The sequence below is a fragment of the Mustela putorius genome, unplaced genomic scaffold (assembly GCF_011764305.1).
Source record: "Mustela putorius furo isolate JIRA1106 unplaced genomic scaffold, ASM1176430v1.1 tig00003949_pilon_pilon_pilon, whole genome shotgun sequence".
NCBI lineage: Eukaryota > Metazoa > Chordata > Mammalia > Carnivora > Mustelidae > Mustela > Mustela putorius.
In genome coordinates, this window is record NW_025422093.1 from 37,642 (window position 1) to 65,103 (window position 27,462).

At 35.5% G+C, this 27,462-nt stretch overlaps 1 protein-coding gene across 2 annotated transcripts in view; it reads left to right on the top strand.

The window, feature by feature from the left end:
- The window catches only part of LOC101685888 (probable E3 ubiquitin-protein ligase HERC4), a gene marked incomplete at its 5' end in the record, with an annotated part of 83,764 nt that overhangs the window by 36,687 nt on the left and 19,615 nt on the right, over positions 1-27,462 (top strand). Inside the window, 5 exon segments of one of the 2 annotated variants that reach the window (XM_045069910.1) lie at positions 8,679-8,798; positions 16,236-16,259; positions 18,443-18,541; positions 20,087-20,254; positions 20,484-20,627. In XM_045069910.1, the coding sequence (XP_044925845.1) occupies positions 8,679-8,798; positions 16,236-16,259; positions 18,443-18,541; positions 20,087-20,254; positions 20,484-20,627 (555 nt within the window). 2 annotated transcript variants of the gene reach the window in all.

A 27,462-nucleotide genomic window follows, 5' to 3' on the forward strand; every position in this document is an offset into this window, starting at 1 on the left:
TTTGAAACAAATGACTAACTTGAAATTGGAACCATATATAATTCATTAATTTGCCTATTGTTCTTTCCTGCCCTTCTTCCCAGTGTAAGAAATAGTACTCTTTACACTTGTAGCAGTTCAAAGTTACATGAAGAAGTAGAGTCTCAGCTGTTTGATTAAAGATGGATTTGAGACATCCCTGACAGCTGGTAGGTATATCTCTGTTATGCCATTTGGTATTCTTGAGAAGCTGTTTTGGGAGACATGACCTAAGGGAGAGAAGCATATGTTTCTTACCTCTAGAATGACTAAAAAACCCACTGGAACCTTTAATCTTTAGTTCCCTCTCCTTAATAGCTTCTTTAGCATTTTCAAACCCTTCTTGCCTAGTGTGAAGGTAAATATTAAGGGATAAAAGAGATAGTCCTTCTTACTCTTTTAGTGAAGTTCCTGGGTATTTCCTCAGTTAAACTTCTTGAATTCACTTTTTTCTTTGGTATTGAATATGTTCAGGATTCCTAGTAATTCTCTTACTATAACTGAAGAGATGATTGCTACTTCTTTCCATGGGAAAACAAGTCATTCTTTCTTTTGCGTTTCCCAGAATAAGGCTTTCTTGCAGCAATTTAGGGTTAATTGAATTCTGTCTTCATTGAATGAGTTTCTACTTTACTGTGTGCCTTTTGTCTAGGATTCAAGAGATTAATTAGATTTTTTTTTTCCTTTCCTCTGGACTCTGTTTTACTGTTAACTTCAGTGAATCATCCTTTGTCAGCTGGACCCTATTGCCAAATAATTATTCACTCTCTTCTTTATCTGTTTATTAATTACTCCTTTAAAAAAAAAAATGGCTTCCTTAGCTGTTTCCTTACCACAAGTTAAAGGGAAGGTGGGAGAAGGAGAAGAGCTTGAACTTTTTTTTTAATAATTGAGGACTTAACTTGAGCAAGTAACTTAAGTTCTTTGCCTAGTTTAGAAGCCTCAGCTTGTACTGAGGTAGAACCCTATGGGACTCCATCTCCAGAGACTTTTTTGATGGAGCCATGCTAGAAACTAGGATCCTATGTTCTTGCTGGCTAAAAGGGAAGAGGAAATAATTTTAACACTGGCCAAGATTAGAACCTCCCTTCTACATTAATTCATGTGAGCACTTTACATATATTCTTCATTTAACTTTTTAAACTCTGTAGTTTATAAAACCCCTTAATCTAAATGTCAAAGGTCATAAACCAATAAATAAGAGAGTCGAAATACAAATGCAAATCTGCTTCCAAAGTCCCTGCTGTTTCTATACTTCTCTATTAGCAGGTATGGTAATAGAACATGTTTAGAAAGGGATTTGCTTTTATTTTTATGCCCCTACATTTAGAGGTTCATACTTACATAATCGCAGTTAGCATTTTATTGTTAAAAGACTGTTTTTGCTGCTTCCTTTTGGTGTGGTTTTGAACAAGCCTTTTCCTTTATCATATATGTAAATGGAGAATTATCTATAAAATAAGGATTAAAATACTAGCCTTGAAAGCTTCCCATGATTAATGTATTATTCAAATTATATAATATATGTAATTATTCTACTTTCATAAGGCACTGATTTTGTTACTACCACCACCACCACCACCATTTGGGAAACAGCTACTTTCAGTTTGATTTATTGGGTTATGAGGAAACTGGGTGGTTGTTAAGTTGTTACACTCAAAAGCAGAATGATAATGGTATTAATGTCTAAAACATCATGTCTGAAGCATTAATGTTTGAAGCAGCTCTTACTGGGAGTCCTTAGGGCAATCACTTATCTTTCTCCTCCTCCTCACTTTGAAGAAAACTTTCCTTGGTCCTAATTTGCCACAAATACATAGTTGTGGATATTATCATCAAGGATGATTCATTTTCATTTTTGGTGAAACCCAAGTTGCTTATCAGAAACTTGTATTTTCAAAAACACCTTCTGTCTGACAACTGTGTTTATATTCCTTCTCTTTGCTCCATGGTTGAAAATTAGAAGTTTCCTCAAATAGTTGCCTTCTTGACCTACTGGTCAAGGATTACAAATTAGATCGGGAACTAGAGAATTGGACTGTGTTTACTAATCATTTCAGGATATGTGGATGACTGGTTCCTCCCTTATGTCATGTCCTTTCAAAAGCTTTTAAGTTAAAAATCATTCCCAGTGTTCCAAATGGTATTATAAGAAAGATAGCTCTGGTACTTGCTGTCAGGAATGGATATAATTACCGGATAAATGAGTTTATTGGCAAGTCATTCCATTATTTAGTGGTTTTTGAGTTTTGACACAGTACATTGTAGAGATACTGATATACCTAAAGAGAAGACTGACTTGGCATTTCTAGCCTAATTGCTACATATCATGGTAATCTTCTAAATCAGTGATTTTCAAATTTTTATTTTTTTGTTAAGGAACACTTAAATAAACCGAACAGATAAGGCACACATATATACTTAACATATACCACCTCTGAACTGAGGTTAATGAACCAGAATACTAAACAGTAATGAAAAGTGAAATAGAAGTGTTATTATGAAACATACATAGATTTTATTTGGTATATTTTAGGCCATAATACTACTATATAGGTTGTTTTAAACTTGGGATTTCTTCTTTTTTATTCATTTCAAAAATGTTTATCGAGAACCTACTATGTTATCATTGTATTAGACATTAGGAATGCAGTTATAAAGAAAAGATGTGATTTCTGCCCTTGTTGAGATTATAAATATAGAACAGTATAGACATACAAATAAATAAACATTTGTTATAAAGCATGGTAAGTGCTAGATTGAGGAATATAAAGGGTGCTATGAAAACACATAAGAGGGCTCCTAATTCTGAAGAAAAAAGGAAGGCTTCCTGGAGAAAATAATGTCAATGTTATCTGCCATACAAATGTGTGTGTGTATGTGTATGTATGTATGTGTGTGTGTGTGTGTGTGTGTGTATATTTTTTTAAATTTATACTGTTGATTTTATACGTAAATATATGCAGGTCTTTTAGATAAGTCTTCTTGTTTAACTTCCCTGTTTTTTTTAAGAGCAATATTAACTGATTTTCTCTTTAGTTAAATCATTGTGACTGAATTAAGTACCAGCCATAATTTCCCCCAGTGTAAATTTGATATTTGTCTGTTTTGAGCCAAAACTGGTTTCTGAATTGTTTTTTATTCTATCATAGCATTTCTTTTCAAAAACATCTATCTGCAGGATATGCAAACTGCAAACATTGGTTGCTATTGGTGAAGGAAACTACAGTTTACCTTTTAAAATCTAAAATATTTAAGATAAAAATATATATTGGTCAGTGAGATGTGAGTCATTTTGTATAGGACTCACTAAATTTTAGGGTCCAATGTGATTAAAAGTTGGTGTGTATTTTTATAAACAAAAATATTGGAGAGGGAAAAGGCAGAGTTTTTTGTGTAAATATTGTGTATGTTTTATTTTTTAGTAGAAAGAGCTTCGCTAAAGATGCTAGGATGAGGGCCTGCAGATTTTACCTGTAGAGATAGTAGTGTTTTACGCCTTGCAAGCCATATGGTTTCTCTTGAAATTACTCAACTCTCAAAAAAAAAAAAAAAAAACCCAGTTCTCAACTCTGCTGCAGATAGTATGTAAATGGAGGGACATGGCTCCTTTCCAGTAAAACTTTATTTCAAAAACAGCCTGAGGGCAGGATTTGGCTCACAGGCAATACATAGTTTGCTGACCCCTGCTCTAGGATGAGGGTTTTGATCACCATATATAAACTAAGTATCTTTATTTTGTTTGAAAAAGCCAGAAATAGCAGTTTTACTCTGGTCAGTTTTTCCCAAATGTGTATCCTAACCACAGATATAAATTTAATCAAACAGTGAAAAAAAGACTCAGAGTGCTTTTGTCACCAAATAGAGGGATTAAAAGTATCAACTTTGAAAATGACAGCAGCATTATTTTCTTTTAAAGATTTGTTTATTTATCTGAGAGAGTGCACATGCACGTGCTTGCACATGTCAGGGGCATGGGGAGCAAGAAAAAGAGAATCTCAGGCTGACTCCCCACTGAATATGGAGCCCAATGCAGGACTTGATGCCATGACCCTAAGATTATGACCTAAGCTGAAGTCAAGAGTTAGATGTGAATGCAGTATTATTAGCATATGCTTCTTAAACTGGGTTATTTGTTCCCTTAAGAGGAGGCCACAGGATCAAGCATTGGTTATATTTGGTGACTATTTATTTATTTAAAAAATTTTTTAGTTTATTTATTGGGGTGCCTGGGTGGCTTAGTTGGTTAAGTGGCTGCCTTTGTCTGGTCATGATCCCAGGGTCCTGGGATTGAGCCCCATATTGGGCTTCCTACTCAGCGGGTGCCTGCTTCTCCCTCTGCCTGATACTGTCCCTGCTTGTGCTCTCCCCCCTGCCCCTTGTCAAATAAATAAATAAAATCTTAAGAAGAAAATAATAAAATAAAGTTTATTTATTTATTTTTCAAAATTTTATTTTTTTATTTGACGGATAGAGATCACAAGTAGGCAGAGAGGCAGGCAGAGAGAGAGAGAGGAGGAAGCGGGGCAGAGAGCCCGATGTGGGGCTCGATCCCAGGACCCTGGGATCATGACCTGAGCTGAAGGCAGAGGCTTTAAACCACTGAGCCACCCAGGCACCCGAAATTTATTTATTTTTAAGTAATCTCTACAACTGATGTGGGGCTCAGACTCATGACCTCAAGATCAAGAGTCATATGCTCTTCTGACTGAACCAGTCAGGCACCCCTTGATTACAATTTGAAACATTAATACAAAGTATGTTTTTGTATATATTCTAAATATATGATGCATACATTTATCTATGCAAGTAGTCATATATTCATATGTATTCATATATATATATGAACATAAATTGAGGAATAAAATTGTCATATAGTGAGTTAAGAAGGTGTTTTTTTGTTTGTTTGTTTTTAAGGTTTTATTAAAGAGAGAGAGTGTGCATGTGTGCACAGGGAGGGGCAAAGGAAGAGAATTTGAAGCAGACTCCCCACTAACCATGGAGCATCACATGGGCTCCCATCTCACAACCTTGAGATCATGACCTGAGTTGAAATCAATGGTCAGTGCTTAACTGACTGAGCCACCTAGGTGCCCTCAAAATGCATGTGTATTAAAAAAATAAAGAGTGCAGGGAAGTTGGTTAAGTGTATTCCTTTAGCTGAGGTCATGATTCCAGGGTTCTGGGATCAAGTCCCACATTGGGCTTCTTGTTCAGTGGGAAGCCTGTTTTTCCTACTGCCTGCTACTCCCCTGCTTGTGCACATGCACTCTCTCTCTTTCTCTCTCTCTGACAAATAAAAAAGTAAAATCTTAAAAAAAAAAAAAGTGCATGTGTGTAACAGAGGTCTTTGTTAGATTTCTGGCTCTTAGCTGTGTGACCTTGGTTAAGATTCTTGAACTCTAAGCCTTAGTATATTCATCTATGTGATAATAATAGTGTCTGTGTCATAGGGTTGTTTTAAAGATTAAATGAGATGGGGCACCTGGGTGGCTCGGTGGGTTGGGCCGCTGCCTTCGGCTCAGGTCATGATCTCAGGGTCCTGGGATCGAGTCCCGCATCGGGCTCTCTGCTCAGCGGGGATCCTGCTTCCCTCTCTCTCTCTGCCTGCCTCTCCGTCTACTTGTGATTTCTCTCTGTCAAATAAATAGAATCTTTAAAAAAAAAAAAAAAGATTAAATGAGATAATGTACATATTTCTTTTGATGTCTTATTTTCTTCTCCTAAATGTGCCATCTTTCCTAGTCATCTGTATTTGGCCCTTTTTGTTTTACTTTCTGCCTCTCTCTCATCTCTTGCCACAGTATTGTCTCCTTTAAGGAAAATGTTCTCAGTTAAGTGTTTTAGGCAAACTTTTCTCTTGCCATCATTTTAAAATGAAAAATGACTTAATACCAAATTTCTTGTCCTTCCCAGCTATCCTCTCCTACCAAAACTGTCTTCTTTTCCTGACTTATATGTGTTTGTGTTGCCAGTTTGTGTTTTCAGTTCCTCATGCTTGAATTTTGAAGTTGGTTTTCACTCTTTTCGATATCAGTTAGCTACCACAGCCTCTGCATTCTTTCTTACTATCTAGAAATCTTGAATTTTTAATATCTTGATTTATTTCCCTCCACCAGCCTCTGTACTTACTTGTGACTATATTTCACACCATTAACAGAAAATTTTAATAAAATACCATTCTGAGTCTATCATTTATTGACTCTAAAACCTAATTTCCCTATGAAATTTTTCCTTTTAGCTTGTGCTCTTTTCTTTGCCTAAAATTTTCTTCCTCAGCCTTTGTTTTGAAATCCTTTTCATTCACTTTATTCTTCAATGAAGAATATCCTGAATATCTTTGAATATCTTTATATACAAAGAAACATTGAAAGACAAATGAAATAGGTACATACCCTCCATTCTAGATTCAGTAATTATTAACATGCTGTCACATTTGCTTTTCCATATGTGTATGTATATACTTTTTTCTTGTTGTTTGAAAGTAAATCTGATGCCACCTCAGCATTCCTCTTCTTGGGCATTTTCCTATATAACAGCAATACTATTATTTTTCTTGTGGAAATTAACTGTAATTCTATAATATCATCTACCTGACTATCCAGGCATATTCAGATTTATTCTGTTGTGCCAAAAATTTTTTTGTATTGCTGCTTTTTAAAAAACTAGAGTTGAGTCAAATTTCTTTTTTAAAAAGCAGCAATACAAAAAAATGATGGCAAGAGAAACAAAGGTCGATGCTTATAATTAATATCTTAGTTACTGACTTTTCATTTAATTCCATTGTGGTCAGAGAATATACTTCGTTATACCTTGGATTCTTTTAAATGTATTTATTAAGACTTGTTTTGTGGCCCAGGATATCTTATTTTACTATTTTAGTGAACATTCTATGTACAGTTGTTGGGTGGAAAATTCTATTATGGTGAAATTGTTCAGATCTTTGGTGCTTAGTGGTTTTTTCTTTTTCCTTTTTTTTTTTTCCTATCAGTTACCAAGAGAGGGGTGTTAAAATTAGCAACAAATTCTGTCAGTTCTCCCTTCATGTATTTTCAAAGCACTGATAATTTGGAATTGTTATATGACTTCTTGATAAATCAGTCCTTTTATCATTATGCCTATCAAATGTGCATTTTTTTCTCCAGAAATGTTTGTCTTGAAGTCTGCTTTAAGAGTAGCCTCCCAGTTGCTGCTTTCTGCAGGGTTGTATTCTCCGCCCCCCCCCCCACACACACACACCAAGTCTCAACCTTGTGCCCTCAGAGTTTGAGAGGTTAGCCAAAGTGGAGCGCCTGGGTGGCTCAGTCAGTTAAGCTACTGCCTTTGGCTGAAGTCATGATCTCAGGGTCTTGGGATCAAGTCCCAAGTGGAGTTGAGCTCCCTTTCCCTCTACCCCTCCTCCTGCTGGCACTTACTTGCTCACTTGCTGGGTCTCTCTCTCTCTCAAATAAATAAAAATGCATTTTTTAAAAAAAAGCGAAAGATGTGAGGGGTACTTTGCATGCTAGTTTTATGGCTTCACCCTCTGGATTCCTTTCTGGGATTCTTCTTCCTCATTGGCTGCCTCACTTAGTGACATTTGCCTCTTCTGTCTGGTAAAACTGCTGCTTTGTGCTTGAGGTCTTACCCCCTTACCCCTTACTCTGATTTGGAAGTACTCCCTTGGGCCAAAATGTATATCACCCATGCTTCTTTCAAAGATTGTGTCCTTTCCTGTTCCTGCTTACTTTTGGTTGATCTCCAGTGTTTTCAGATTTTGGGGGTTATATATATTATCCAGAGTTTATAATTGTTGTCAGGAGGTTAGTCTGACATTAAGAGCTCTGCTGTATCCAGCACCAGAACCCCTGTATGTCTCTTAATTTACAACAACCCCCACTTTTTTATCGCATTCCCTTAACTGTTTGGAGATTCCTGGCCAGTCTTCTTATGAAAGTCCTACAATCAGAGTATTTTATTATTTCTTTATTGTGATGTTTAATTTGTTCTTCTATCTCTTGTATTACCTATGAACTGGAATTTAGATTGAGACTTGATTAGATTCAGGTTAAACGTTTTTCTGCTTCATATATGATGCCTGTATTTCTATTTTGCATTATCACCAGGAACATTATATTTGTCTCGGTATCAGTGGTGATTGATTTGATCACTTGGTTAAGATAGTGCTCTTCACTGCAAGGATTTTCTTTTTCCCCTTTGTAATTAGTAATTTCTAGGGTGGTAATTTGCCCTCTCTTCATTTTTTTTGTACCCTACCCAAATATCACCTCTTAGTTTTATTAAGATGTCAGTACAGAGTAACACTTAATAAGCATTAGCTATTCTTATTATTAATTCCTATTCCCCAAGAAGAAGTTCTTAAGAGATTCTAGTTTTTATATACCATGTATACTTTAATGGTACATATCTCATGTGGTGGTTACAGAAGTATCTTTCTTTTTTTAGTAGATTTTGAGGTACTAAATGCATATATTCCATCTTAGACATGTTTATGTTTCACATAGCACTTAACATTTTGCATATAGTAGATACTCAGTAAAAATTTTTTATAGAAAGACAAAATTAGCTAAGAAATCTCAAGACTTTTTCTGTTTAAACATTCTTTAATCTCTTTATTAGGTACTGGTTAAACTTAATTTTAATTATACTTTTTTTTGTAGGTAAATGAGAAATCGGGACAGATTATACAGTATGATAAATTTTACATACATGAAGTACAAGAATTAATAGACATAAGGAATGATTATATCAACTGGGTCCAACAGCAGGCCTATGGAATGGTATGTTTCCTATTGCATCTTGTGATTTCCTCTTTATGTATCATTCTCAGAAAAGAAACAATTGCTTGTTTTTGAAACATCAGAGTTTTTTCAGAGCTTTTATTCAAAGCTTATTTTTGAAATAAAAACACATTGGGAAGGAATAGCTTCTTACTCTGCAGTATTTATAAGTAGACATTCTGCTCTTATACCAAAGCCCAGCCAAATGGAAGAAAAACACAAATGTGACACTGATTCTTAACTTCCACTTATTTTTCTTGAGGTTGCCTCTAAATTCTCTCATGTTGAGAATATTGGAGTCCCTGATACTGGAACTCTAGGAATGTATTACTGTTGTGAAGTTAGTGCCTCAGAATTATCAGAAGAGAGTTGTAAGACCATTGGTTCCAGTTTCCCCACTTTCATTAAGTTTTTAATTTTTGGAGTTTTGACCTAAATCCCCATGTGTACATACTCCTTCCCATGTGGCTAAGTCTCTAATAACTAGATACTTAATGTCCCATTAAAATAATAGCAGTCTTATAAAGCTTCATTTAGATACACAGATCTTTAATATAGAAATGGGTAGGCAGTTAGATCTAAAACAGATTTGATGCCAACCATTATAGTATACTTGAGGCCAACTTTTTCCCCCATGAAGTAGGTAATTTAAGCAATGTGTCTGTAGCAGTTTTAGAAGGCTGAGTAGCCTTTCATTGCTTGCTGGGCACCAGCTGCAAGCTCCTTGTGGATAGGCACTCTATGATTTCACTCACCAGTACTTCTAATGGTATCTGGAATAAGTGTAGTAGGCACCAAACACATATAGTAGTTTTAGAATCTCAGTGTGATTAGTGCATGCTCATTTTGGAATACTCTAATCTGTAGAAATCAAGTCACTTCTAGAACATCTTTTGCTTCCCTAGGTATATGCATCTTGATTAGAGGAGAGACTTGTGGATCCCCCTCACCCCAAGAATCTTTGAGTTTAGGTCAAATTTGTAGCCTTTCGATAGATTTAGGTCTACTCATTTGCTCATTCAACAAATACTGAGAATATTGAGAACCTCCAGTGACAGGCATCAATTTAGGTATTGGAAATACATGAGAAACCAGACGGATAAGGGCCATGTTCTTATGTAGTTCATAATCTGGTGGGAAAGATGGACAGTAGTCCAGTAAAGTAAATACATTAGCTAATAATTTGTAGTCTATCGAGAACTAAAATAAAAGAATTAAAGAAAGACTGTGGTTGATTTCTTGCAATTGAGTAATCAGTCTGTCTGATGAAGTCCTGTCTGATGAAATATGAGCTATAATCTAAGTGACAAAGAGCAACCACATAAGATCAAACCAAAGAGGATTTCAAGAAAAAATGAATATCCAGTAAAAGATCTTAGGTGAGAACAAGCTTGACATGTTTGAAGGATAAGAAGAGGCCAGTATGTCTAAAATATGGAAGTTGGAAGAGTTCTGGGAAAGGATCAGAGAAATGGACAGGCACTAAATCATGGAGGGTTTAGTAAATTAGGATCAAGAACTTGGATTTTATCTGAAGTATTATGGTAAGCCATGGCATGGGGTGGGGTGTGGTGTCAGTATCCTGACTTTGCATATAAGCCCAGACAAAGCAATGTAGGATCAAAGACCCTAGGTCTTTGAGCAGTGTTTTTGAAACTGGAGTGATATATGGACCCCTTTTAAAGTAAAACAATTTCTAAGAAGTCCAGCATTCACTTACATTGTTATGATCTTCTTATTTAAATATATACAAACACTGTACTGGTACTAAACTCTGGCTGCTTAGATTTTAAAAGAACTCTGAAACCATAACAAATTTATATAAGTAATACTACAGATTTAAAAAATCAAGTTAATATTAGTGTGGAGGATAATTGTTTTGATGATCTGGAGTCTCACCTCACAGCCTAAATATGATGAGAAAGTAGTGTATAACATAAGAGCACCTGGATTCAAATCCCAGCTTACAGAGAATAAAAGCTTAGCATTTACTCTCTGTATGTCCTTGGAGAAATGATTAATTCTTTTTCTGTAAATTAGGGATAACAGTACCTACCTTTTATAGTTACTGAGAAGATTAATTGGTATGATCCATATAAAGTGCTTAGGGCATATAAAGTGCTTAGTGCACTTTATATGGATCATACCAATGATTGGCACATAGTTAAGTCTTGGTAAAATAATGGCTGTTGCTGGCTGCCTATACACAGGCTTTGTTTGGCAGTCATTTCTATTTTGAGGTGTCTAATGTTATCTTGCTGTCTTTCTTTATTTGAACTACAGCGAAACATTTGCTTTTAGAATGAGATGTCATTCATTTGGCCCTCACTTACAAAGCACATCATTTCTTTCTTTTTTTTTTTTTTAAGATTTTATTTATTTATTTGACAGACAGAGATCACAAGTAGGCAGAGAGGCAGGCAGAGAGAGGGGAGGAAGCAGGCTTTCCACTGAGCAGAGAGCCTGATGTGGGGCTTGATCCCAGGACCCTGGGATCATGACCTGAGCCGAAGGCAGAGGCTTTAACCCACTGAGCCACCCAGGCACCCCAGCTATCATTTTTGTATGAAGTCCTAGACACAGAGATCCTTCCTGTTTGGCATCAGTGGGATTACATTTATTACCATTGCAACTCTTGGAGTTCATTGTAATACTGGGATTATAAATGGATTATCCTAATTTTAGAGTTTTTAAATCAATTTTTAAAAATACTGGTATTAAAAACACCAAAATTACAAATTCTCCCAGAGCACTCATAGACCCCTAAAATTTTATTCTTCAGGGATCTGCAAGCCTAGTTTGAGAAACATTGTCTTAGAGAGTCATATTGATCCTATATCACTATGAATTAGATAGTTTTGCCATCTGAATTTATATCTAATATGTAGGTCATAAACTACTTGTATTCTGAGCAAGTAGGAGAAATGCCAGTCTAATAGCATTTTTTAGTTTGTCGTAATCTTGGTGTTATGTGGAAAAGCTGTGGTTTGAATGTTTACTTTTAAGTTTGGCAGGCCTGTATCCAAGCTTCTTTTGGTATATAGCTGTGGTGATATCAAACTGAATTTCCTTAGGAGCTATTTCAGGGGGAGGCAGTAGAAGAGTACCTTCCAATTTCCGGGCTTTTCTTCTTTGCTTTTCATTCTCTCCAGATTATATGTTTGCTATACTTGATGATTGCCCTCTGGTAGTCTACTCTTTCAACAATATGCTTTTCTTTTCTCTTCATTTATAGACAGAATGAGTGAAAGCTTGTTCTTTATTTAATTTGCATAGTGGGTTTAATATCACATCTTAGAAATCAAAATGTAGAACCTGTGATTTGGGTTCTTCTAATCTACCTCTGGAAATAGAAAGTTGTCATTTACTTTGAAGAAGGTCTTTGTGCAACTCTTACATAGTTCATAAGTTTATGAACTTATAGTTCATAAGTTTATATTATAATATAAATATAAACTTACAAGTTTATATTTATATTATACATTGGATTTCACAAACTTCTTTCAGAGTTCATAGCACTTTCACATTTCACATTTACACATAACTCTAAGGACTTTTTTTCCTGGGTCTTTTTAATAAAATTCATGCTTATATTACTAGTCTTAATGCTAGGCTGAACTATCACATTAACACTCTAAGTTAAAAATTTTAAAGAATCTATCCTAAAAATAGTCACATGCTATTTTGTGATGATATGTATGTGTATATACATAAGTATACATATACATGTGTATATACACCTACATACACACATAAATGTATATGTACATACATGTATACCACTATTAAATAAGAGTTATAGTCTTGAAATCCATTGCTTCACTGTGGGAGCTTAAAATATTCTTTGATAAAATGTAATTACTATGAATTACAAGGAATATATGTCCTTAAGTATTATTTATTTACCCTGTTTTAAATACTGCAAGGAAATTATTTTACCTGTATTATATTTGTCTTCATACAATAATCTTTTGAGATATTTTTTTCCTCCATTTCTTTTCTTTCCCAGTCAAGGATTTTAAGAATCTAGCAGATATACACTTCCTTGATCCCTAAGCATTAAAAACTAATTCTGTAAAGTTCTTTGCTTTTCTTATAGAGTCCTTTTATACTGCTGATACTTCTGACTTTACTTCATCCCCTTTCATTTTCCCATCCTTTTTTACCTTTCTTTTTACTTGTTTTTATAAAGTTTTTGCTTGATCCTGTGTAAGTTTCTCTCTTTTTTGTTTTTCACAATTCTGATTTTGGTGTATGAATCTTTTGAATTCCTTTTGCTTTTCTCTCTCTTTTTTTTTTTTTTTTACCCCCTCTATAGTTGATTTCTTGGCAAAGTAAAATGGCACATGGGGGGCGCCTGTGTGGCTCAGTGGGTTAAAGCCTCTCCCTTCGGCTCAGGTTGTGATTCCGGGGTCCTGGGATCCAGCCCCGCGTCGGGGTCTCTGCTCCTTGGGGAGCCTGCTTCCTCCTCTCTCTCTCTCTGCCTGCCTCTCCGCCTACTTGTGATCTTTGTCTGTCAAATAAATAAATAAAATCTTTTTTTAAAAAATGGCACATGGGTTCTCTTTCTCTTCTGCTGTTTGATTTTTCTCCACTTTCTAGGTACTGTTCTTAGTTGTGTATTTCCTTACCCTCTTTTAACTTTGCTTAAGTTGAAAATACTTTAGTAGTTGCTCCTAAACTCTGCTCTTTTTTCTTCTCTTTCTTAAACTTCTAGTTACTGTACATAAATATCATCAATATTTATTAGAAGAAATTGACTTTAGAATGGTTTAGAATGAAGTATATAGAAAGGTATATGCTGGGTCTGCTAGTTTGAATTACTATATGTTTCATGTTACGCATTTTTAAAAATACATACTCGTTTATTTCAAGAACCATATAGCTATGTAAGGCATGTCAGATATAAGTAGATACTAATGGAAATACTTGGTGAAGTTTTTAGTCTTTGATGCTACATTACATATAAAGTCACAAGTCTTATTTATTTGATATTAGCTGTGCTGTATCTATAAATCATCACTGTATTTGTTCTATGGTGTTAAAGTTGTACTTTACTGATGTTCAGTGCTGAGTTAGCAGGGTGACATGTTCACCAGCAAACTAGAAAGACTGATATGACAATTGGGGAGAACCAGCTTGGGAAAGATACATCAGTACTTTCTGGATTTGAGTTTTTTTCTCATTTAATAAAAAGAAAAGTACATTTGTGCTCCCTTGCAACTGTAATACTTCCTACAAAAGGTCATCCTTGCTTGTTATTTTTAATGGCATTAATATTTTGCTGACTAAATGCTTCAATTAACTCCTTATGCACAGGATTACCAAATTATGTTTACATATTTCCACTTCATTCGTGTTTTAGAAGTTACCCTATTTCTATCTAGTTACCAAGACCTTTCATTTTTACTGGAATTAATTTCATTAACTTCAGTATTCCCTCTTTATGCCCTCTTAGAGTAATCCTGTGTTGTCATTATATCAAGATGACACCAGCAATGGTATAATGTTTTGCCATTAGTAATTTCTCAAAACTAGTATGTGCCAAGGAGCTCCATCTTCTTGTCTATAATGGGAACCATCATTAAACATTGGTATTAAAACCATCCTTAGTGAAGTCTGTTTCAGACCATGAGAACCTGACTTTTGAACATTGCTTCAAGCCTTTCTCCAGCTTCTAGGACATTGAGTAACTAAAATTAGGCAAGCCTTGACCCATTTTTAGGACTCCCGTCTAAAAACAGCCAACAACTAGTGCTTGACGATGTAGATTTGGAGCCAATAGTAGGTCACACACTGAATGATAAGTCGTATTTTTAGCAATAGACTTTTAATTGACCTCACATGTTTTATGATAGCCTGTCTCCAACCCCCACTTGACTTTGTTTTCCTTTTAAAATTCTCTTTGAAATACTGCTTTTGACTGAATCAAGTTTGCAACTAATGTAACAACTACCTTGCAACTCCTATTTCCCAGAAGAGTTCATACATTGCTCTTTGAAGCATTTACCTTTTTTCTTTTTGCATTTACCTTTTTAAAAATGTTTGAGCTTTTGTATAAAATTCTTAACCCTTAAATTAAAATTTCTAATAATGATCTTAATCTGTCTTACCCTTTGATGCTGCTTTCCTAGACAGTTATTCTACTTGATATCTAAAAGCCTCTCTTTTCTCCAGTTTTCCATATGTCTCATTATTTCCTATATCCTTTTCAGCTTACAGTCAAACTTGGGTTCTGCTTTAGTGTGGTTTAGTAACACCATAAATTCTAATAATCTTACTGACTTCTCCAGTGCATAATGATAGGCATAGCACCTTTATCTGTTTACATGTAGCAATAAAAAAGTGCATATATATTGTTTTATTATTTACTTAAGAAAAAAATTAATCTCCCATGATATAAACTGTCTTGGTATCTAGTGTAGTTATCAAACAGGCTATAGGTAGTCAGAAAATATTGAAAGGTTTTTCTTTGCTTGTGTACACTTTCATAGTAATAATAGCACTGTTATAATGTCCTGCAAATAAACTATAATAGAATGTCAGATGTTCAAGTTGGTCTCAAATTAAACTGAGTGTAATCTAAAGGCTTTCTCTGCAGTACAGCTTCTAAGTATGTTCTTGTTAATGCTGCCACTAGGGGCACTTATCTAGTGATACCTTGGTACTCTGAATTTTTTGGAAGAAAATATTAATCAGTAATTACCTACTGCTTTTGTTTTATTTAGCACAATATAGTGAGAGAATACTAAGTCTTTGCTCATATCTTAAAGTCTCCAAAGGTACCCCCGAGGCATGTGAGCATTTAGCAAACTGCAAAGCTAGAAGGAATAGTCCACACTGCCCTCACTTCTGGCACCAATTGCAATTTGATGGGGGGAGGGTCCCAAAACCCATCCGTAGGTTCGATAATTGGCTGCAAGTTCTCACAGAGCTCACTGACAAATTTAAACCAAAGTTTACAGTTTATTATAGGGGAATCACACAAACTAAAATGAATTAGTTGAAATAAGTTATGGCTTAATTTTCTTCACTTTGTTTACATGTAACATTTTAATCTACTAAGGACTTTTCAAACATTTTGTCAAAATTAATCAAGTCCTGAGGTCTCCATTTTCCAGGTGGAGTAACTGAGACATAAAATTACATCTTTAAGACCAAGTTTAGGTTTATTTTCCCTGTTCTACCTAAATTCTACAAATGGGTTTATGACCACAAGATATATGAAACAAAGTTCTTACTTTTATAGATAATAGATACATAAGGTGCACGTGCAAAGGGTAAGTTTTGTTGTAGGTGTATTTTATTCTACTTCGTTAATTTAGTATTCTGCTGTAGCAAAAATATATGAAATGCTACTTTGAATAGAAATAGTTAAATTTGGACACTAACATTGCTCTTTCCTCATTACTGTTATATTCTGCACTGCTGTCTTAGGATGTCAACCATGGATTAACTGAGGTAAGTTTGGTATAATGTAGTCTCATGTTCAGAGTAGGAAATACTATGTTTTGTCTTAAGTAATAGGAGAACGAAAGGTTCCTGTTTTGTGTGGCTTTTATTTTTTAGTAAGTATATAAGAATTGTCCTTATTAAACATTTCAGAGGAATTTCCTGAAGAAAAGTAAAACCTCTGTTTTAGTTAACATTACATCTCTATATGATGCATTTCAACAGTATTTGTGTAAAAATAGTTTCTACCCTCCTAAAGTCTTCCAGTATAAAATTAATATGTGTCCTTTGTAATAAGAAAAGCAGACTTTTAAATTCTGACGAATGCTTACCCAGTAAGGTAGAAAATATTTTATATTACAGAACTAAAATGATTTTCAGTTTTTAAACTATAACTGATACTCAAAATGATTATAAAGTTAAATAAACCCATTATGGTCTTCTTCCTCACTTTGTATAACATACTATCTTAATATATAAAGTTCTAGCACTTTAGTTTACATTATCAACAAACCTTAACCACCTTTTTTTTTTTAACACTTTTATATTTCTATACTTTTTTTATACTTCTTTTATATACTTTTGTACTTTTATACTTCTGTTTTTATGTTTCTTTTATACTTTCATATGTCTGTGGGGGGGGGGTTTGTTTTGTTTTTTTCCCAGCACTTGAACCAGTGAAACGTTTAGAATTAACTTTATATCATAGGCCTCATATTGTTTGCTTCCTCATCTTCACACAGAAGTAGCACATAAGATTATGAAATCATAGACTTGGAACCAGAAGGGATCTTAGAAATCATCTCAGTAGTTTTTAAGTTTCAGAGTAGTGAAATCACTTTCTGCCATCAGTAGGAAGTGACACAATACAGGATCAAGGTGAAAATGTCATGTGACAACCAGTGAAGAATGATGATTTAATGTTAATATAACTCAGCCTGCTGTCTTATATGTTGACAACAAAAAGCTGATAGTCTCATCATATTCTATACTGATTGGGGCCTATTGGATTATTTTGTTTGTTTTTGTTAAGAGAGACTTAGATAAAATACATTTTTAAAAAGGCATTTAGGAGAAGGGCTGGAAACCGTATTATTTTCAGAATAGGTTTGAAGACTAAAATACAAAAGGAAGTAATGCATAGTAATGTATAGAAATGTGAATTCAGAATAAAGAGAACTTCCTAAACACTTAAGAAGTGGGTTGTATCATGGTATGTTGTCTTCACAGAAACCTTACAGCAAGGGACTTTGTTTCAGGGCTGACACAAAATCATGGTCTTGTTGGGTACATGGTAGGAATACATCCTTCTCCAATTGTAAGAATCTGTGACTGGAAATTCATAGCTCTTTGTATTTTTCTGCATTGTTAAAATACTTAGCAGTCAGTCAATCACTGTATTACTTGCTAGGATGAATAATTGTAAAGTGATTAATGTGTGATAATGGCAATAATAGGTCAGTTTTCTTAACGTTAAAGGTTGAGAGAAAATAATACTTGTGCTTTGTAGGTTGAATGAATGAAAGATTCTTGAACTTGTTGGCACACTAATGAAATACAGTAAATATCTGTTAAATGGACAATCAGATTGCTTATTACTGGCCTCAGTTGCTAGAGTAGACCTAAAATAGAAGAACTGGGTTAACATAGGAGCCCCTAATTTTATTTTATTTTTATTTTTAAGAGGGTGGAGGAGAGAGCGAGAGGAAAAGGAGGAGAGAGCGAATTTTAAGCAGGCTCCATACCAGCATGGAGCCTGATAGGGGGCTGCATCTCAAAATCCTAAGGTCATGACCTGAGCTGAAATCAAGAGTCAGACATCTAACCAACTAACCCACCTAGATGCCCTAGAAGTCCCCAGTTTTAGAATATGTTTGTAACCTAACTCACTGAATCTCGGAGTTAATATATGCTAAACAGGAGATACTTGTAATTTACAATTGTATGGACTTTTAAGTATACAGTTCCCTCCTAAAATCAGGGTTATTGGTTGGGAATTGGGGTTATTCCAGTGCCTCATCTGATTATCAGTAAACTTTCCATATTTGGAAGTAAGAAGTATGTTTTATTTATAATTCCTGAGCAGCAATTAAGTGAATAAACCAAGAATGTGATCAGCTTTAAAAGAAATGACCTACAAAAAAATATATCACAAATCAGTTTGTACTAATATGTTAATTTTTTATTTCCAGTTGGCAGATATCCCTGTTACAATCTGCACATATCCATTTGTATTTGATGCCCAAGCAAAAACTACTCTGTTACAAACAGATGCAGTGTTACAGATGCAGGTAAAATATAGTTTAATACTGTATTTTGATTAAGAATGGTTTTTGAATTGTTTCTATAAGATTTTTAAAAGTAAATATTTCAAGTTTGCCTACAGTCAGTAATCCTTGGGAACATTCTGTCTGGCTTTTTGCAAAGTACCTTTGGTACCTTCTAAAGAGGACTGTTGCATGTGATAGGAATATTCTTATGAGAGCTACTTCTTTATATTTAAATGAAAATAGAATAGTTTAGCCTTTAATCATTTTATATCTAACAAGTATAAGTCTTTTTTGTTATAGAAATATGCAACCTTTGTAAACAGTTTTACTATTTTACTTGATAAACATTGACTTGTTTCAAATCTTGTTTCATTATATATTCCATATTTATATACTTGGTAAAAAAGATGGGAGTAACTAGAGGTGAGATGATGTAAAATAAGAGACATTTGATCACTTGTTAGGGGAGAATACAAAGTTTCCTTGAAGAAGTTTTTAGTAATAAATAAGGCATTTGCCTAAGATTGGTCATCTCCTGCTCCTCCTTCCCCTTTCTCCTCCCATGTGCTCTGTTTTATGTTGAACATTTTTTCATTTATAATGAGAATTTTTATAACTGATGTATATATGACTTTGAGAGCTACAGTAGATTTGCTTTATCTTTTGAGCCTGTAAATTAAAAAGTTTTTGAGTTCTGTTTTCTGGTATAGAGTATCAGACTGTAGAAGCTAAGGACTAAGAGAAGATTGGGAAGAAACCTTGAGCACTTAATATTCTAAAAATGCTTTGAAAAATTATTGCCCTGCCCAATTTTGATAATTATTTTCATTCCTTAAAATAAATGCATTTAGTACTTTAAATGCCTCCAGATATTTAAATCGTAAATACTGGGGGAATTTTAGAGATGTGCTTGTCCATTTTCATCAACACAAGAAATAAATATTTTTGTAGGGTTTATACTAACAGCTGGCAAAGCAGTTTTTTGATGGTTATTGTTAAAACAATAATTGCTTCGTGCTTCTAATATATAGTATATTCCATGTTAGAACAAGAACACAGGAAAAAACATAGGGAAAAAAACAAGGTTTTTTTAGATGGTTTTAGTTTTAGATGGTGAAGGCCAGATGCTTGGTTTGTGAGCACATGTGGCGGTCACTCTTCTAGATGAATCTCTGTAATACTACTTAGCCAAGCTATTCCTTAAAATCATTGGAGGTTGTTTTAATGCTGTTTTATTTTTCTTCTCACTCTTCATCCCAGTTATTTTTTGAGAAATAGCAGTGTTCAGATATACCATACTGTATTTCCGTGTTTGCTTAATGGTATCATTAGTTATACTTCAGTATAAACACATTCAAAAGGACACTTTATGCTGAGAATACAGTTTTATTAAGCTCTTATGCTTTACTAAGTAACTGTGTTAGGTGGTCTGTGTATTCAGTAGTGTAGCTACTATTGTAGGAATTATACATATAGGATTATAATCAATAGGTAGAAGTTAGCTTACCCAGTCACATTAGTTTCTTTGTAGCATCGCTATTAAAATTTTAATCTTTTGTTTTCTAGATGGCTATTGACCAGGCCCACAGACAGAATGTCTCCTCTCTTTTTCTCCCAGTGATTGAATCTGTGAATCCCTGCTTAATTCTGGTCGTGCGTAGAGAAAATATTGTAGGAGATGCAATGGAAGTCCTTAGGAAAACAAAGAATATAGACTACAAAAAGCCACTCAAGGTAATTTGACGTTTTCTACTACATATATATTACAATATATGCTCAGCAGTTAATAGTTTTAAAAAATTAAGTTTTATAAGTATCTTTGAAACTTAATAAAACTTCTAAATTTTTTAAAACTGTTAATTGCTGAGCATTTATTGTTAATAAATTACATGTTACGGTCTCTCAGCTCTTCAGAATATACTTCCATTTCTTTACATTCAGTGTTTACATTATGCTGTTTCAGGTTATATTTGTTGGAGAAGATGCTGTTGATGCAGGAGGAGTACGCAAAGAATTTTTCTTGCTCATCATGAGGGAATTGTTGGATCCTAAGTATGGCATGTTTAGATATTACGAAGATTCCAGGCTCATTTGGTTTTCTGATAAGGTGAGGTCTAACTGTCTAAATTATTTCTGTGTATATTCCTGTGTATGTATACCTACATGTGTCAAGTTGACTCAGTAAATAAAAATTACTAGATTCCTAACATTCAGAGATTTGCTTTATTACAGTTTGAAATATTACAAACTTTTGGACTCAGAGTCATCAGAACACCTTAATACTTCTGACACATTTCAGATTAGCAAAATAAGTTAAAGGAGTAGTCAGCCTGAGAGTGACAGTGACCTTTCCTTCTGCTGATTGAGATTTGAGGATTAAGTAATAATTACCAGATAAACTTTTCTTCTGGGAAAAATTAATTTATTATTAGCAGTCATTGATTTCTCTACCTTATCATTTAGGGCAGAGGTAACTACTCAGCAAATTATAGTCCATAAGATAAGTTCTTCTCCATACATGTTCTTGTAGAGAAAGTCATTTCCACTCATTTGCCTGTTGTTCATGGCTGCTTTCTAGCTACAACTGGAAGAGGCAGAGTTGAATAGTTAAGACAAAGACCCTATGATCAACAGAGCCTAGAATATTTACCCTCTATTCCCTTATAGAGCAAATTTGCTACCCTTGGGAGATGGTTCAGTTATAGAATGAGTTGAAAGAAATTTTAATAGAATATTTACTATTGGTTCTAAAAACCTTGTTGTGTTATTTATTGTTTCAGGAGGCTCACTGTCCTTTGTGATGTTAGCAGTCATTGATGATCAATGCTTACATTCATTAATTTATTAGGTTGTAAAAATGGTGCTACTCTTTAATTTCTTTTTATTTTATTGGCTTGGATACTTCTATATTGAGAAATATACCTGCATCTACTATTTGGTTCTTTAGTAGTGTAATTCATATGGGGAAGGATTCTCTTACTTCAGTTGCTAATTTTGCAGAAGAATAAATCTGTTCATTGGCATAATTCAGTGGTGACCATGTGTTTTTTAGTTTTGTTTTCAAATATTATTTATTCCCATGAATAAATTAATATTTTTGATGTTTTTAGTCCATTGTAGTTATTATCTTTATTGATGCTCATATTATCCCATCTTTGTCTAGGGAGAGCTCTATAGGTTGGAGTGTTTGTTTTGTTTTTATAAATTTTATTTATTTATTTGAGAGAGAGAGAGAGCACAAGCAGGGATTAGGGGGAGCAGCGCAGACAAAGGGAGAAGCAGACATCCCGCCGAGCAGGGAACCTGACATGGGGCTCAATCCCAGGACTCTGGGATCATGACCTGAGCCAAAGGCAGACACTTAACCGAGTAAGCCACCTAATTGTCCCAGTAGGTGGACAATCTGATTGAATTACAATCTCCTTGGCTTGGTCTCTTAGGGTAGTTTGTTAATGATATGGCAGATAGAACTTGAGAGGGTACATAAGTTGGAGGCCTGTCCTGGTAGGAACACAAAGAGTTCTGTGGGCCTTTATTCAGTTCTACAGAGGGATATTGTTTTGAAACCAGAGGAGCAGCAGTCTTAGCAAGCTTTATCACGGATCTTTGTGAGACTTTTCAGTTATATCTTGTTTTGACCAATGGAAGTCCTGTTGAACTGGTTCCTCTCTTGTGTACTTTTGACATGTCCCTATTTTTCCTTAATTAATTCTTTACATTTAGTACAACAAATGTTCCAAATTCTTGTGTTTACTCCAGCCTTAGCATACATTTCTCCTTAAAAGCCCTGACTTCTTCAGGTGGAAGTGGTATTTAGAAATCACGCTCTGGATGCTAAGTATACTCACTACTACCAGGGAGTCATTGCTTTCAGATTCTCAGCAGACAGAACTAGGAGCTGTAAATATGTATACACACATGTACATATCTCATGGTGTCCAACATATATATGGTTTTCAGACACAAGATCATAGTGATACCTCTAATTATTTTTTTTTATGATTTTATTTATTTGAGAGAAAGTGTGCATGAGTGAGGGGAGGAGCAGAGGGAGAGGGAGTAGGAGAAGCGACCCCCTGCTAAGCAGGGAGCCTGATGCAGGGCTCTATCCCAGGACCCTGAGATCATGACCAGAGCTGAACGCATGCGCTTAACTGACTGAGCCACCCACGCGCACCCCTTGATACTTCTAACTGTGCAAACGTCATTGAACTTACTCTAGCCTCCTTTTCTATTTTACGGGACTTAAAACAGAAAGTTCATAGCTAGCATCTTCAAGATATTTACTCAGTTGACCCTGCATAATAGTCAGTCTTCTTCCTATTCTGGCTAAAAGCTCAGCTCCTGGGCGCCTGGTGGCTCAGGGGGTTGAGCCTCTGCCTTCTGCTCAGGTCATGATCTCAGGGTCCTGGGATCGAGCCCTGCATCGGGCTCTCTGTTCGGCAGAGAGCCTGCTTCCCCCTCTCTCTCTGCCTGCCTCTCTGCCTACTTGTGATCTCCGTCTGTCAGATAAATAAATCTTTTAAAAGCTCAGTCCTGACTGACAAGGAGAGGGAGAATGCAGAGGGCCGTATGTTCTTATAAATATTTCTTAATGAGGTAAAACTCATAAAACAAAAATTGACCATTTTAGGAGTTTTTTTAATGTACAATTCAGTGGCATTTAGTATATTCACACATTGTTGTGCAACTATCACCACAGATAGTTCCAGAACATTTCATCACCTCAACAGGAAACTTGTACACATTAAGTGATTACTCTCCATTTTGTCTCCCTCCAGCCCCTGACAACCACTACTCTACTATCTGTCTTATGGACTTGTCTATTCTTTTTTTTTTTTTAAGATTTTATTTATTTATATGACAGGGGTCGGGGATGGATCACAAGACAGGCGGGATTGCGGGGGAAGCAGGCTCCCTACTGAGCAGAGAGCCCAATGCAGGGCTCGATCCCGGGACCCTGGGATCATGACCTGAGCCAACGGCAAAAGCTAAACCATTGAGCCACTGAGCCAATCAACTTACTGTTGATTTCTAGTTTTATTCTTGGGGTCTGAAAATACACCTTTTATGATTTTAGTCTCTTTAAATTTATTGAGACTTAGTTTTTGACCTAACATATGTTCTCTCCTGGAAAATGTTCCACATGCACTTAAGAAGCGTGTATTCTGTTGTGGAATGGAATGTTCTACAACAATTAGGTATGGTTGTTTTATAGTATTTTTCTTTTTTTTTTTTTTTTTAAAGATTTTATTTATTTATTTGTCAGAGAGAGAGCGCGAGCAAGAGCGAGCATAGGCAGACAGAGTGGCAGGCAGAGTCAGAGGGAGAAGCAGGCTCCCCGCAGAGCAAGGAGCCGGATGTGGGACTCGATCCCAGGACGCTGGGATCATGACCTGAGCCGAAGGCAGCTGCTTAACCAACTGAGCCACCCAGGCGTCCCTTATAGTATTTTTCAAGTTCTCTATTTCCTTATTGATCATCTGTCTGATTGTCATATCTTTTATTGAAAGTGGGATATTGAAACTTCCACCTGTTATTTTAGAACTGTATTTTTCCCTTTAATTGTGTCAGTTTTTACTTCATATATTTTGAAGCTATTTTGTTAGGTATGTAGACGTTTTTAAATGTTATTATCTTCTTGAAAATTGACGCTTTTTTATTTTAGTCTATTTTTGTCTCATATTAGTATAGCCACTCAGTTCTGTTTTGGTTATTATTTACTAGGCATATCATTTCTTCAAACTTTCACTTTCAATCTAGTGTCTTTGGATTTGGAGTGAGGTTTATAGACAGCATATGCAGATCTTCCTAGACTTACAATGGGGTTGTGTTCCAGTAAACCCATTGTAAGTTGGAAATTTTATAGTTCAGCATGGCATTGAATACACCTAACCTGTTGAACATTGTATCTTAGCCTAGCCTACATTAAATATGCTCAGTACAGAGGCACTTGGGTGCCTCAGTTGGTTTAAGTGTCTGCCTTTGGCTCAGGTCATGATCCCAGGGTCTTGGGATTGAGCCCTGCGTTGGGCTCCCTGCTCAGTGGGGAGTCTGCTTCTCCCTCTCCTTCTGCCCCTTTCCTCCTAGTCATGCTCTCTCTGTCTCTCAAATAAATATAATCTTTAAAAAAATGCTTAGAACATTTATATTAGCCTACAATTGGGTAAAATCATCTAACACTAAGCCTATTTTATAACCAAGTGTTGAATATCACACCTAATTTATTGAATACTGTACTGAAAGTGAAAAAATAAAATGGTTGTATAAGCACAAGGATTTTAAGTGTATTATTTGTTTACCCTCATGATTGCATGGCTGACTGGGAGCTGTGGCTTACTGTCTCTGCTCAACATCACAAGATTATCATACTGCATATTGCTAGCCCAGGAGAAGAGCAAAATTTAAAACTTGAAGTATGATTTCTCCTGGTACAGATCTCTTTTGCACCACTGTAAAACCAAAAAATCATGTCAAACATTGTAAATTAGGGACCAGCTATCATTGAACAGGGCTTTGTTTTTTAAAAATCCTTTCTGCCAGTCTCTGCCTTTTGATTATGGAATTTAATTCATTTACATTTCAAGCTGTTTGCTTGTTTGTGTGTTTGTTTTTAAAGATTTTCTTAATTTGAGGGGTGCCTGGGTGGCTCAGTAGGTTAAAGCCTCTGCCTTCGGCTCAGGTCATGTCTCAGGGTCCTGGGATCAAGCCCTACATTGGGCTCCCTGCTAAGCACCTCTCTGCCTACTTGTGATCTTTGTCTGTCAAATAAATAAAATATATTTTTTTTAATTTTATTTATTTGAGAGAGAGCAAGAGAGAGATCTATTATTTCCTTAGTTCTTGCCCTGAGGGTTACAGTTAACACCTTAAATTTACAACAGTCTAGTTTGAATTAATATCAACTTTAGTAGTGTACAGAAACTGTTCCTAGAACAGCTCTGTTCCTTTCTCTTTGTTATTGTCACACTTTACAGCTTTATACATTGTGTGCCCGTTAATGTAGATTTGTAATTATTTTATACATTTGAGTTTTGAACCTTATACAGGAAAAAAGTTATAAATCAAAAATACTGTAATTTTAACTTGTATATTTACCTGTGTAGCTACCTTTAGCAGAGTTCTTTATTTCTTTGTATGACTTTAAGTTACTGTGTAGCATCCTTTCCTTTCAGCTGATGGACTTGAGCATTTCTTGTAAGGAAGGTCTAGTAGCGACAAACTCAGTTTGTTTTTTTAATATGAGAGTTCCTGGATATAAAATTCTTGATTGGAAGTTTTCTCTTTCAGCCCTTTAAATATGTCATCCCCACTGCCTTTTGGCATGCATCGTTTCTAATTAGAAATCAGCTCTTGGGGCACCTGGGTGGCTCAGTGGGTTAAAGCCTCTGCCTTCGGCTCAGGTCATGATCTCAGGGTCCTGGGTTCGAGCCCCTGTTCAGCAGGGAGCCTGCTTCTTCCTCTCTCTCTGCCTGCCTCTCTGACTACTTGTGATCTCTCTGTCTCTGTCAAGTAAATAAATAAAATCTTTAAAAAAAAAAAAAAAAAGAAATCAGCTCTTAGTCTCATTGAAGAGCCCTACTGTGTAGTGAGTTGCTTCTCTTTGCCTGCTTTCAGTACTTGTCATAATTAACTTTCAACTCTTAGATTTAAATGTGTCTTAATGTGGATGTAAAGTTTGTCATAGTTGGAGTTTGTTGAGCTGCTTGGGTGTTAGACTTGTGTCTTTTATCAGAATTAGGAAGTTTTCAACCATTTCTTCAAAGATTCTTTCTGTCTCTTTTTTTCCCTCTCTTTGTGGCCCTTTGCTGCTTGTATAATGGTACACTTGGTGGTATCTCACAGGTATCATAGACTTTCTTCATATTTCTTCATTCCTTTTTCTTGCTGCTGTTCTACAAAGTAGATAATCTCAACTGACATATTTTCAAGTTTGTGGATTCTTTTTTCTGCCTGCTCAAATCTCTTAAACCCCTCCAGTGAATTGTTTCAGTTATTGTACTTTTCAGCTCCAGAATTTTTGCTTGCTTCTTTTCCATAATTTCTATCTCTTTATTATAGTCTCTGTTTGATAAGACAGTACTGTTCTGTTCTCTTCCTCCACCCCCTGCCCCCGTGGTCTCCTTTAGCTATTTGAGCATATTTAAAAGAGTTGATTTAGGGGCACCTGGGTGGCTCAGTCAGTTAAGTGTCTGCCTTCCGCTCAGGTCATGATCTCAGGGTCCTGGGATCAAGCCCACCATCAGGACTCCCTGATCAGTGGGAGCCTGCTTTTCCTCTCTCTGTGGTTCCCCCTGCTTATGCTCTCTCCTTCTCTCTCAAATAAATAAAATCTTTTTTTAAAAAATGAAACAGTTTATTTAAAATCTTCATCTAGTAAATTCAATGTCTCAACATTTATGGGATTTCTTTTTTTCCTATGAATGGGCCGTGTATCTTTTTTTTTCATGCCTCATAAGTTTTGTTGAATTTGGGGCATATTTTTATTGTTGTTTGACAATTTTTTGGTTTTTTCCCCCCACCAAAACAATTATAACCTCCAGGTTTCTTTTATTTCTTTTGTCTTTTACTTCTGACCCTTGATTTTTTTTTTTTAAGATTTTATTTATTTATTTGACAGAGATCACAAGCAGGCAGAGAGAGGGGGAAGCAGACTTCCCGACAAGCAGAGAGCCCGATGTGGGGCTTGATCCCAGGACCCCAAGATTATGACCCAAGCCGAAAGCAGAGGCTTTAACTCACTGAGACACTCAGGCGCCCCTGACCCTTGACTTTTTATTCAAATTTTTAAGAATGTGACACTGAAAAGCTACTTAGATGTGCATATATATTTTTTTCTTTTTTCCCCAAGTAGGCTCAGTGCCCAGCATGGAACCCCTCAATGCCCAGCATGGAACCCAACACCATGTTTGAACTCAAAACCCTGAGATCAAGAGTCACAG